Raw genomic sequence first — 13,983 nt, 5'->3', positions numbered from 1 at the left:
TTATTGTGCGAAAACCTTAATGCAGCTGTTTCCGTTATCACATACTACAACCTTGTCGTCATCTGTAACACAGAGACCAGTAGGATTACACAGCCGGCCACTTGGATCATCAACACGACAGACGAAATTGCCGTGCGATTCAAACTTCAGGATTCGGTTATTGTCGTAATCTGCGACATACACATAGCCGTGTTGATCCACAGCGACTCCCTTGGGAGAGTTCATCTGACCATCACCACTTCCATAACGACCAAATGTATAGAGGAACTGACCATCACCATTGAACACTTGGATTCTATGGTTATAATTATCTGATACATAGACATTGCCGGTGTTGTCAATACATACAAAGTAGGGATGAGAAAACTGACCCTCCTGACTTCCATAACTACCAAATGATTTGATATGATTGTCGCCAAGATCGTAAATGTGAATACAGTGAGCACTATAGTCTACAATATAAACCCTTCCATTGACAGGATTGGCAGCGATTCCAAATGGAAAGTGAAACTTACCCTTTCCAAAACACCTGATTAGTTCACCATTCTCATCACAGACAATTACCTGCTTATTTCTATAGTCTGTAGTAAAGACATTACCTAACACTGATACGATTGAATCACAGGGTTTTACATTTGTTATTTGGAATATCTGATGTTTTCCGTCAATTGTAAAAGATTGTAATCTTTGATTATTATGTTCACACACCAATATGTTACCGTTCCTCATCATTGTCACACCCCATATGTTATTAAACTGACCAATCCCTGAACCTTTCTCCCCAAACTTACACACCAACCCTTTCTTAGCGATAACCTTAATGTTAACCGGTGATCCTTCTACTGGTTTCTTACATACTGTCACTGACAATTCATGTTCCCCCTCTACCTCTACACGTGTTTTCAAAGTCATTGTTCCATTCTCATTGTCCTTGACTTCCACTTTCTGTGTGTTACCGTCAGGTGTCTTCATCACAGCTTCAACTTTAACACTTTGTGACACCTCTTCATGAAGGGACGATCCATTCATACTTCGAATTGTGGCCGTGATTTCTTCACCAACCCGTACAGACTGGTTGGCAGAGTCCACCTTGTACATAGTTGAAAGAAGTGTCCCAAGACTTTTCTCTCTACAGAAGTCGTCACATGGTTGAAACTCCATGTAGTCGTCTTCCACTGGCTCTACCTGTGTCTGTACTTTCAGCAATTCTTCTGTTTGTCGATCGACTCCCTTCTTCGCAGACATCAGCTGTGAAGCGTTCCCATAATGCATCAGCTTCTCAACATATTCACGAGTACTTGCGAGATCATTCTCAAGAATATCCAGTTCTTTCAATTGTGCGGTCAGGTTGACCCTTCTTTTATCATATTCACCTTTGACCTCTGTCAGGAGTTCATCTCCCTTTTCTTGTATCAGACGAGTTATTTCTTCGATGGTTTTACGGATGTGTTCTCTCACGCTTTCCTCCACTCCCAGGAAAACCTCATCTAGGGATTCTAGCACCTGCTGTACAGAAATTTTGCTGCAGTTTGCTTCGGTTTCTTTCACTCTTATTTTGTCCATAACGGCGGACAAGGTTTTGGCGAAATCCTTTGCTGCGACTTGGACACATCGATACTGGTGGTCAGGTTTCGAATGGTCTAATGCAGCACACTTCAAACAAATTGCCGCGTCGCAGGTGTCGCAGTAGAACTCAACCGGGTATTCCGAATGAATGCTGCAGTAGACAGGGGGCTGAACCGAGGCTGGGTCAGCTGACTTTACTGTACGATACTCGTCAACAGAAACAAGGCGATGTGATTTTGTCGACCGAACTTTAGAATGTCCTCGTGCACAGTTATCACAAATATCAAAGGTACATTCGATGCAGTGTTTTGTCACCTCGCCTTGTTCACACATATCGCATGTTTTCGACTTCAAGTTGTCTTCACTGTCTCGTTCGGTAAATAGTTCGAGTAATTCATTCAGGAAGACATTGTCCTCAATATCTGCCACGCTATCAGTGGGTTCATGGACTCTACGACAAACCGGACAGGTAATGCTGCCCCTCTCCTCAGCTAGCTTACCGAGACAAGGCTCACAGAAGCTGTGTAGACACGGTAGAATTTTGGCATTCTTGTATCGCTCAGAACAGATGCTACATAGCAGGAAATTCTCGTCGATTTCCGCCGTAAGTGTTGACTCCTTGGCCGCCATGATGTTTCTGACCTTCCGGGGTCTACGAATGACGTCATGACGCACTGCTTATACACTTTGCGCACAGCGTAGTTGACTGGCGTCAACAAATACTTCTCAACGAAGTCAACAGCATTAGGCGAAACGGAGGAACACTGACTTCAGCTCGAATGGGTTCAAAGTTCGCTGAGCAAATCTATCCCGTGACAAGGTCCTGGTATACACGATTGGATTTTAGGTTGCAGTGGCGGGCATATCGACTACGGGATCAACAGATCGATCCGAAAATCGATCCTAAAATCGATCTACTAAGCAGGCTACCCAGCTAAGGAGCGCCTGTGCTTTGACAATCTTTGGAATGGCCTGAATGGCGGATTTCGTGACCTTAGTTGAATTCCAATCAATGAAACAACTGCCGAAAATTACAAGCAAAGATCTGCTGGCTGATATGTTCGGGTTTTAATAGGTCACTATTTGGGGCAAAGGTTAAAGTGAGCACTTTATTTCCTACATGCGTCAGGGAGTAGGGTCACCACGTTTTGCGTATAAGGGGTGAAAAGATTCAATGTTTGGAAAAGCTGAAACACTGAAATTATAATGCAGAAAGTAAGGTCATCGCTTTGCAAAAATATTCTCCGGAATGTACAGACAGAATAACACTGAAGCTTTCACTTGTACTATCAAACACACCCCCTGTACTGTTCAAAAACACAATAGACAACTTTATCAAGATATTTGAATTCAGAAATACAACTTTCATCTATCGATAATGAATAAAATCATCAAAGTAGCTTATCTGACAGAAACATCCGGATTCTATTCACCTTTGTACTGTTTGATACCAATAAAAATAATGTTCTTCAAGCAAATTACATTAAATAGGTGTTTTTTAATTAAAATAACGAAGGCTAAAGTATGTAGATTCATTGTTTTGCGTCTACTGAAAATTCGAAAGGAAGGCGGGTGATTAAAACACACAAAAGATTAGTATAAAATTGAGTCAATTTGCCTTTGTCTCACACATTCCTGTAACTAAGTGCTTCTACAGGGTACTGTTTTACGTCACCATTTGATTTTGTGCTATCAAGGTTGCTTTTGCCATAAAATGTAGCCAACAATCTAAAGTTCTGCAAGAAAAGTTTGGTGTTTTTTACTCGACACCTGCGTAAAATGCGTGAGCGCGGACACAAAGCAAGAAAATTAACTTACTCTGGCCTCATCTTCAAAACCAACACCAACGTCATTAACGGAGCCATCGATATACAATCAATCTCCTCCTCCTCCTCCTCCTCCTCCTCCTCATCATCATCATCATCATCATCATCATCATCATCATCATCATCATCATCATCATCATCATCATCATCATCATCATCATCATCATCATCATCATCATCATCATCATCATCATCATCATCATCATCATCATCATCATCATCATCATCATCATCATCATCATCATCATCATCATCATCATCATCATCATCATCATCATCATCATCATCATCATCATCATCATCATAATCATCATCATCATCATCATCATCATCATCATCATCATCATTATCATCACCATCATCATCATCATCATCATCATCATCATCATCACCATAATCATCATCATCATCATCATCATCACCATCATCATCATCGGCACTCTCAAAGTTATTAACCCAAGTTTTAGCCGATGTGCAGACCGATTCATTATTTTTTTCCTTATCAGAGATTTCAATTTCGTTTATTTTAGATTTTCTTTAAGGCTCAGACTCCTGCCGGAGTATATAAATTCTTTCAATGTTATCGGCGGAGACAACAAGAAATTTGAGTTTCCTATTTGGATATTCGTACATCTACGAGAACGAAACAGAAAATCTTGCGATGAAAAATGGTATGCTAATGGATGGAAGTGAAAATCTTTGTTCGAGGGCTCTGTACAATACTGGACATCAAATTCAAATTGAGGAAGTAAATGAACGAATATTGGAACTGCAAACGAATTGTATTGACAAAGGGCGTTGGGAGTGTTTGCTACTCACTACACTGTAAATAAAAGCAAGACACGAACGGAAAAACAAAATAGGAGTCTTTCTCAAAAATGTAAAGAAGGGAAAATGGAGAGTAGCTAATAGCTCCCCTGTGTAAAATAGAAGGTGATGTAAATTCATATCAAATGCCTGTCATTTTGTAAATATATCCTGTGTGTGTACCGTGAGAAATATTACTTTTGACACCTGAACAGCGGGTATCGCTGACTGATTCAACATAAAGTCTGGGTTAACTGGGGAAAATGATAGGCGTTTCAATTAGAATTCCGAAGAGAATGGTGCCACATATATTTAAAAGATGTATTGTGCCCCTCTGTCATAGCTTTCGATATGAAGTGTAACCTAGTGTCGCTCTACAGATTCATTACGCATTGGGAAGAAAACGGATCGAGTAGTCCAAGGATTAGACTGAAAGATCCGTCGCTCGAGAACGCTCCCTAAGAGGGGAGCGTAAAGAGCGCCCTCGAGCGACTGATCTTCCAGCATTCCAGCTTTTGGCCATCCAAATTTTGACGTGGGCACTATCCGGTTCAGGCCCCGAGAACTGGATAGTGCCCACGTCTATGAATATTCAGCGTGAACGAGGGCGATAGAACTACAAAGAATGCTTCGGATAAGGCTGGGAACGCAAACAAATTATATACTCTAAGTCCCAAATTCTACACTTGGCTCTTCTAAGTATTTCTCTGCACTCCCACCTGGTCAGTCCACAAGGATTGGATTTTTCGATAGTTGAGAACGGCGACACCAAACGATGAGTCCATTGTCCATTTAGTTGAAACGGATACTAGCAAAAAGTGCATGTTCTGTTGTAAAATACCAAAGTCACCATGTTTGGTCGAAAATGAAAAGAAATGCGTTGCAACACACGATAATTTCACAGTCCCTCAAACCACGGCCATACATGAACGCGCTCGCGTATGTCCGTACGCTCTAAGCTGACATTGAATGGTATGCATTACACGTCAGCGACGAGTGCTACGCTTGCGATCGTGTCGATCGGTAATGACATGAATCACAGTCCCTCTATCCACCGTGCATGAATCAATGGTCCAGTTCAAGTGACTTGAATGACTATATACAAAACTGTTTTGATGTTTTCTGCTCTGTTATGGACAAGGGTCTGGCATTCACAGGTGCAGAACATTTCGGCCAAGGGGACATAACACTAAAACAAAACTGACCAACTTCGCCTTTTGTAAGCGCTAGCGTTCCCGGGACAATGATTCGTTCCGCCCGTACCGGGGCCCGTACCTCGATCCCAGCTTTGTACTTAGCCGGCAGTTAACTGTTTTTATCTTTTATCTAATGTAAGCCTAGTGTAGCCATGTGAGATATATATATATGGTCCAATTTCGATATGTTGTAGTCTAATTTTGATATGCTGACTTATTTACTATATCAAATCACAGACAAACAGAAAACTCAACTCACTGCTAACATTGCCGGTCAACTTCAAGAATCATGTCTCAATTTTCTCAATTCTCTTCCAATAAATCCGAGACAATTTTACTGACAGTATTACACTGTCACAAACTAGTCTGTTATGATGGACTGTGTATACACTAAAGTTTTCGATTTCATAAACCAGAATTCAGAAGAAGACGGTTTCTCTTACAACTCAACCAACAAGACTCAAATTATGATGATCGTTCTTTCTCTTATGTCGCTGTAGCAAGCAGCCATAGCTCTCGTACGTTGCGACGGAATAACTCTTTTTCCATTGCATGACTTGGGGTTTTCCCGTTGCAATCCATATTCGTCCGGGAAAACGAGAGCTACGACTGCACAGATGGATAGACTTTCTAGTCATATTCGGTCAGCATCAAGTACTGAAGTTTTGAAATCTTGACTAATGACCTGCTTCTCTGAGAAAGCATAGTCATGCGACAAGCGCCAGTGAAAATTTTCTTTATGCTTTGTCTGGAAAACTTAGGTGATTTTGCTCAGCTCACTTCTGACGTTGCATTTAGTTGCGTTTAGGACCCAATAAACAAAATTTTACACTTAGTGGGGGTGTCCGTTATAAGTGGAACGGCGTTTCTGTCCAATCACTGGTCATGCTTAGTTTAGGCGTCAAATTTAAAATTCGTTGTTATCAGTGCGTACATATTGACACACACACCCACCAACTAATTAAGCTGGCAAAAGCTCTCGCAGAAATTTGTATGGGAAAAAGCTGTCATGCAGTCTATCCAAGGATAGGGTTATAATATTGCTCAAGCTTTTTAGTTCTATGAGTTTATTCCACCTGTGTGTTACCGGCATCTAGAGAGTCACGCACCTCTACTGCTTCGAACAGACGATGGTGTCTTCGCGTTAACACGTGAATTTATATACTTTTCATCACATACTGTGTAATTATAGCTTTGGATGAAAAAGCAGCCATACATAATGTTTAATAAAAAGGCGAAACTTTATTACATTTCCGAAATATGAATGCACAATTATTTCAAGTAAAATTCATAATCGAACGATATCCTGTAACAATTTTCCGGATATGTAACTTTAAACATCTATCTTTTAATATACTTGTACCTATATGTAGTAAATATAGGTTGTTGGCTTTTTCACGACAGATGTGGTTATTCTTATGACAGTACAAAAATTTACTATGAATCGTACATGATTTTGTAAAACATCTTGCATTGAATTTATGTTCTTCGTACACAATGGCATTAAGGATTACCTTGGATGTGGTCAGTCTATTGGAGAATCGTTTTACATGCGTGTAGGCCTCTACCATGGTGACTTTCAATGTGATGCCACCTTTGCAATGACGGAGCAAAATCAGAATTACGATGTAATTTGTGACTTGGAAAAATATTCGAAGCACAGTCTTCGATCACTGTTGTTAAGACACATTAATAAAAGGTACATTCTGTAGGGATAAATTTTTTTAAAAATGACGGATCATTTCTGACCAGTGGTGACAGTCGTCTGGCTGGCCCAGCCTCCAGGCGGCGTGCCCGTATTCTGAGCCGGGTTTACGCAAAACTTAAAATCTGGGTAGAAGAAGGCTACACTTAGAGGTTATAAACGGCAAGCGAGGGTATTTGGTTGCGGATATAAGACCTCTGGGCTGAAAATTAGCATATTTGGCGGGAAATAATCACCGAGCGAATGCACAGTAAGTGAGGCTACCCACAATGCTCCATGATCTGTACACACGGAGATCACTCACTGAATTGAAGCAAATTTCTTCTGTACACAGAACAACTCGGTCCATATTTCGAAATTCGGGCAACATAGTTCTGATCATCATAATTTTCTGATTTCTCACTGTGAATAATGAGAAGATCAACCCCTTTTCCGCGGAGGAGATAGCAATTTTGTAATTTTGTCGACATAGATTTTTGACAGCCATACACAATATTTGCAAGGAAACTAAGGGAATAAGTTGCATTTGTGTTGGCAAAAGAAAGGGTATTGATTTTTTTTAATGTTCGTATCAAAGAAAATTTGCATGTCTGACAGGTGGTATGATGAGACCATCTTAGTTGCTGATAACTTTATCTTGACAAGTGTGCAATTTTTAGCACCTCCAAACATCGACTTCTCATTCAATTTACACTTGAATTGTAAACATAATCAATAATTTTGGAACATAGTCTTGACAAATAATCCTGAACTTAAATTGTAAGTTAAAAATTGTTAAGAAACTGATAAAATTGAAAAAGCCTTTAGCAAAAAATGTCTGAGTGAACAAATCAAGGGGAATTGTGGGTAGCCTCACTTGCTGTGCGAAGCGAGGTGATTATTTCACCCAAATATGCTAATTTTCACCCCAGAGGTCTTATATTCGCAACCAAATACCCGAGCGCACCGTTTATAACCTCATTATAATATGTTGAAGTTAAAAACAAGTGGACAATTTCGTTATTTTTAGGGCCGAAGTTGGCACAACAGTTCAGGAGCGCCAAGCGTCATACAAACTCTAAAAAAGAACGTTTCAGAACGCGCGCGCGTGCACAGTTGCAGTCATAAACTACGGTTACGCAACGCATCGATATCGCGATTAGACATCGAACTTGAAGAATTTTTTCTTTAAAAAAAACGCTCATAAAACTTTAAAAAATTGTGGTGTTGTTACACAGACTCCGCTGCTTACAGAAACTCTTCATATTTTGGTTCGTCAAGCTGCACTAGCCTAAAATTTAACGATCAAAAACAATCTGAAGCCATAGACTTGTTCGACATTACGGCGCGTTGAACTCTCAAGTTGGCGTTCGAAATTTGCGCGAGCTCAAAAATGTTACGCGGCGCGCAGGTCTTCTTGTTGAGAATATAAACCCCGGCTCCAGCCAATCAGATTGCCGGATTCCAGCTAAGCATATTATAATTAGAGGTTATAAACGGCAAGCGAGGGTATTTGGTTGCGGATATAAGACCTCTGGGGTGAAAATTAGCATATTTGGCGGGAAATAATCACCGAGCGCAGCGAGGTGATTATTTCACCCAAATATGTTAATTTTCACCCCAGAGGTCTTATATCCGCAACCAAATACCCGAGCGCACCGTTTATAACCTCATTATAATATGCTAAAGTTAAAAACAAGTGGGCAATTTCGTTATTTAGGGCCGAAGTTGGAACGAGAGTTCAGGAGCGCGCAGCCTCATACAAACTCTAAAAAAGAACGTTTCAGAACGCGCGCGCGTGCACAGTTGAATTCATACGGTTACGCAACGCATCAATATCGCGATTAGACATCGAACTTGAAGAATTTTACTAAACAAAACGCTCAAAAAACTTTAAAAAATCATGTTGTTGTTACATAGCCTCCGCTCCTTACAGAAACTCTTCATTTGTTGGTTCGTCAAGCTGCACTAGACTAAAATTTAACAAACAAAATCAATCTGAAGCCATAGACTTGTTCGACATTATGGCGCGTTGAGCTCTCAAGTTGGCGTTCGAAATTTGCGCGAGCTCAAAAATGTTACGCGGCGCGCAGGTCTTCTTGTTGAGAATATAAACCCTGGCTCCAGCCAATCAGATTGCCGGATTCCAGCCAAGCATATTATAATCAGTGCTCAACAAGGGACTATGATAGTGTAAGTCTTCGCCATCACACAACAGAAATAGGCATATAGGAGGACTTGACCAACATGCGGGGGGGGGGGGGGGGGGCAATGCAAGTGCTTTGAAACAAGCGCAACTTTGCGTCAGGTACTAGGTACATTTTTGAGTTCAGCATGCGGGTGAAGGGCAGAAGCATAATTTGCCGCTGATATATTTTCATTCGACGTTATAACTTCAAGCGATCAATTTCTTTTTAATGTTTCTGTACTGATAACGTCTTCAAGGTGGAACAACCTTTCATAATGATTTTCAAGGCTTGTGTCTTAGGTTGCAAGACGACTATCATCCTAGATTAATAGTGTTGACAGGAAGTTTTCATGTGTTGTCTGGTTGTCATAGAGAAATGCCAACGAATCATGATGTTAGAGTGTTAATTCGTCGTTTTATTTGTTTGTTTGTTTGTTTGTTTGTTTGTTTGTTTGTTTGTTTGTTTTTCTATGTATACCGTTACATTATTCGAAAGTTCTGCAATAAGTCACGTACGTCACTCAACGGTCGATGCATAGGGCATTTATTACTAGCTATGCAAATTGTCAATTTAAATTTTGAAGAGGATGTGGTATTGGTCGAGATTCTATTACGTTTCTTTGATAACATTCTTTGTAATAGGCCTATGAAGCCCACGACCTATGACATATGTTTAACATAGTATGATTTCAAGGCCTTGTCATGGGACAGAGGCCTTATCATGTGACATAAGATTTCAGAACGAGGCAGCCCGGCATACTGATGAAAGCTGTTCATTAGCCCTTAGAAACTTGATACGATATAACGATGTGTCGAAAAGTTATTTCCTCATTACTTGGAGAAAAGCGCAAAGCAGGGAACCATCATCCTGATTGGTATGGCATTTTCCACTACTCATTCATTCACGTTCACGCCAGGCTATGCGTATTTCCATACCATAAACAATAATTGTGCAAATACGCAAATACGCCTGGTGTGAAATTTGGAGATGATTTAATGTCAATGAAATAGCACACGCAGTATTGGCCCGCTCTGCAGCTCCTTGATCAATGCGACATCGCCTGATGATGTGATATTAATTACATGCGGACGCTTCCATGGGTACACTACCATGGGAAGGATAAATACCACGCTTTTGACTCCTTTTCCGCCTTACTTTTGAGACATTTGACAGCGAAAATAATAACAAAAATGTATACTTGTGACCGCTGGGGTATTACACATTAACTTTTCACCCCCAAGAGACTTCTTCAAAATAAAAAGTTGTTGTAGCATTTGACAAAAACGGTTGACCTTTGACACCCGTCCCCTAATTTAACGGAAAATAATGAGTTTGTGCCTTGTAGTTTGTACACTCCGGCGTATACCTGTACCCAATTAGGAGGCCTGTTTCATCCCCAGTCTACGCTGCAGCGATGACGTTTATAGTACCACATGCAATGAGAGTCCAAAACATTACAAATGTCAGTGATGCAATGTTGTCCGTGCAAGCAAACTGCAATACTTGTCGCAAATATTGTTAGAAGCACCTTTGTGCAAAGTATGAGGACAAGGAAGTACATGTATACCTGCATCTCAGGGAAAGTCCTATAACACCGCGGTCGCTAAACAGCTGAGAAAATACAAAAATAAGCTGAACGATTTGTGAAAGCCGCTCAGAAGTGCAACTGAGAAGTAGATATTCCACTGTGGCAAATTACAAACCTTAAAAACAAGATAAAGTAAAAATGTGGCATATCTACTCGTTCATTAGCTGTGTAACTCGACCACAACCCAAAAATGAACAACCCCTATATATATACTTTATTAACAGACATCATCCTATGGCAGGGAGAAGAGGGTTACAACAAGTCAAAAAGAGATTGTCTCAGAAATCACACTGAAAATACAAGAAAAAAAAGGAAGAAACTACATAAATATCGGGAAAAGAAATAAAGAACACAGTGACCATTATAATGTTGTTGCCGCCTGTATCGCCGATGACGTCACGCACGCTCCTCCCATGAGCCCTTTCGCGCCCATGGAGTTCCGAGCTCTTTTTCATAAACTAAAATGTCGTCTACTTCAACTTCTCTTTCGTCGCGCCGTAGTCGCCAGCGCGTGCAATTATGTTGCAAATTTTAGCTGCATTTTATTCAAGGGCTCTCTCAGAAGGGATATATGATGAAATTATCTAGACTTAGGTTTCCCTTTAATTTTATCTTCTCGTCAGAGGTCGTGCTGCCGATCATGTTGATATTCTTCAGATCACCGTCCCTCCACCCACCGGTCCGGTGGGACGAGGGACGGTGTTCAGATAGATGCAGTATCTTGTAATTTCTGACCTAGTGTGAAATTTCGACAGAAAAGAGACTGTGAAATTCGGACAGAAATCGTGGGAGATTTCATGAGTCGCGTTAATTCAGCTTAGAACCAGACAGTGAGCAAACTACACTTCGATTACATGCCTACCAGTACCTTGTGATCGCTCATTAGCTGATAGTATTGAAGCTGGCAACACGGTTCCATTGAACAAAAGTGGGTAATTGGTTCACTGACAGCTACCGTGGGTTTCCTCTCTTCCGTCCGAGAGCGGACCATATGATTCGAAAATGTTCGAAATTTGTCCGCAGCTCAAGTTATTACGTTTTACCCATGAGAATAGACCCTATCAGGATTGTCTTTTCCATCTTAAATAGTCAGCATTATGATAAATGTTTGTCGATAATTTCAAGTTTACTAGTAAAATTGCCTTGAAATATCGGCGAGGGCAATGTTAAGCGCGGCGATTTGCCAACCGTTTTGAACAGTAAGAAGATAAATTGGCAGCAATTGTAATCATTTCCAGTCATCGGCAGTAAGCATGAATCTGTCCGCTGGGTGATCGAAAATCAGACATCTTTTGCTTTAACAATTGTGTGCGATTTCACAGAAATACTACAGAAACCAAAAAGAATCTTTCGCCCCAATTTAACGTGGCTTAGCCAAGTCTCCATCAACAAAAGAGAAACAAATTAATTTACGATGCAATATTATGACAAAAAGTTCAAAGAGTTAGATGTTACTAAAACCAGTGTACGGTCGGTAGATAAATTGACGTAACATAAAAATCAAGAAGTGTAAAATATTAAAGTTCTCTCACCTGTTTCAATCTCTGGAATGGATAGGTGTAAACTGTACACTCATCTCAAAACGAACGCGCATGCCCCGTAGCTTTATTTACTAACATTAGTCGGTTGACAAAGTGACGTATTGTTACAGTAAAATGACTCATTGTATCTGCGACGCTGTTAATCGCCATTACCAGAGTTGATATTATATAGGGCTCAGCCCTTGGTGTCGCGCCCAGGGTTAAGATTGGCAATGTTATTTTTATTGATTCATGATAAAATATAAATAATTGTTGCTTCATATGACAACTATGCCCAGTTTCCCTCTGATAAAAGCAGTTCACGTACGTATACGACGTCAAACCCTGCAGCAGTGCAGGTAGGCCTAATGTGTAAAAATGTTGGACAAAATTGGCAATTTTTACTATGATAACAGCCAATTGCGTAAACAAGGGACGTATTATGCAATAATTATCATTGCAATGGTAACCGCACTGCCCAACTTCCACTTGCAAGCTGAAAACTATAGCGTTCCGTCTGAAAACTGGCAATTTTTTAATCTTGTTATTGACACAGGGGGCGCTTTTCTAAAATTCAATCCCAGCATTCTTTGCGTATGCCCCCCCCCCCGTTCATATGCACGACAGTTTTCTCCCTATTTCTATTTTTTATGCGTGATATTAACGATATTTTGTACCAGCGACAAGGTGGATAATAACACTTAATGGCTAATAAAAGAGATATATTTTATAAATGGCATGTTATATAATAATTTGCACGTTTCGTATTTGTTTATTTACGAGTACTCAAAAAAACATGGCGGCGCCCATGAAAGTAGGGTACACTTCCGGTTACTCGCATAGTATATTATGAATATGCGCATGCGTAGTCAGTAAGCCGCTGGCGCGACTACAATTATCATCTTTGGTAACTCCGCTGGTAGTTGGATTGGGAAGAGTTTCTTTTTAGCGTATGAACTCTTTTTAGCAGTGACCCACACGATCATGATCATGGAGGTGTAGCGGTTCTACCTCCATAATCCCACGTACGGTATTTGCAAACACGTGACATCGTTGAACTTGAGTTCAACTCTTTCTTGGCTAGCGGATGTCTTGCTCGCAAGTGACTCATATTTTAAATCAGATCCACGAGTTTGACCTTGTATTATGGTTCTTGCTTCTATTTTAAGTTCTTGGCTCAACTTTTTGAGATTATATTTTCACCGAAGGTTTCTCTTAGAGTAGTGTGCATCTTGAAATTAATTAAAAGAAAAACGTTTGCCAAACTTCTTCTCAAGCAAAAGTCAGGGGACGCTGTGCAAATTCTGGTGCTAAAGAAATGGATTACCTAAATTAATTGATATTCGGAATCCATTTTATTCGGAATCCGCATTGCCACATTCCAATTTAATTTTTGGGAAAATTGAAGTTTCAATTTTCACGAAATTGAGATGGTGGAAACTTTGCTTTCTTCAGAAGCTTCAAAATGAGCCCTCGCAAGCGTAAGATCAGAGTTGTTTTAGAAAACTTTAAGAGCCTGGCTGTCCGCGAGGCACATCTACCTTATGCACTTTCTTTGCAGTAAAATATTCCCCAGGGACAGGATTATGGACACTGAAATTTTTACA

The 13,983-nt window shown here is 40.3% G+C and overlaps 1 protein-coding gene across 1 annotated transcript; it reads right to left on the bottom strand.

Annotated features, from left to right (window-relative positions):
• Window positions 1–2,196, bottom strand: LOC139136340 (tripartite motif-containing protein 2-like). Its single transcript, XM_070704065.1, has one exon. It carries the CDS (start codon window positions 2,194–2,196, stop codon window positions 1–3), a length of 2,196 nt encoding a protein of 731 aa, XP_070560166.1.
• Window positions 2,197–13,983: the final 11,787 nt, after the last annotated feature.

This window comes from Ptychodera flava, chromosome 7, assembly GCF_041260155.1.
Source record: "Ptychodera flava strain L36383 chromosome 7, AS_Pfla_20210202, whole genome shotgun sequence".
Classification (NCBI taxonomy): Eukaryota; Metazoa; Hemichordata; class Enteropneusta; family Ptychoderidae; genus Ptychodera; species Ptychodera flava.
Note: the sequence above shows the minus strand (reverse complement) of the source record. Positions and strands in the feature narration are given on the sequence as shown.

Bases quoted from the DNA above. Each gene is read 5' to 3' on its own strand.
- LOC139136340 (XM_070704065.1), bottom strand. From the start codon at position 2,196: ATGGCGGCCAAGGAGTCAACACTTACGGCGGAAATCGACGAGAATTTC.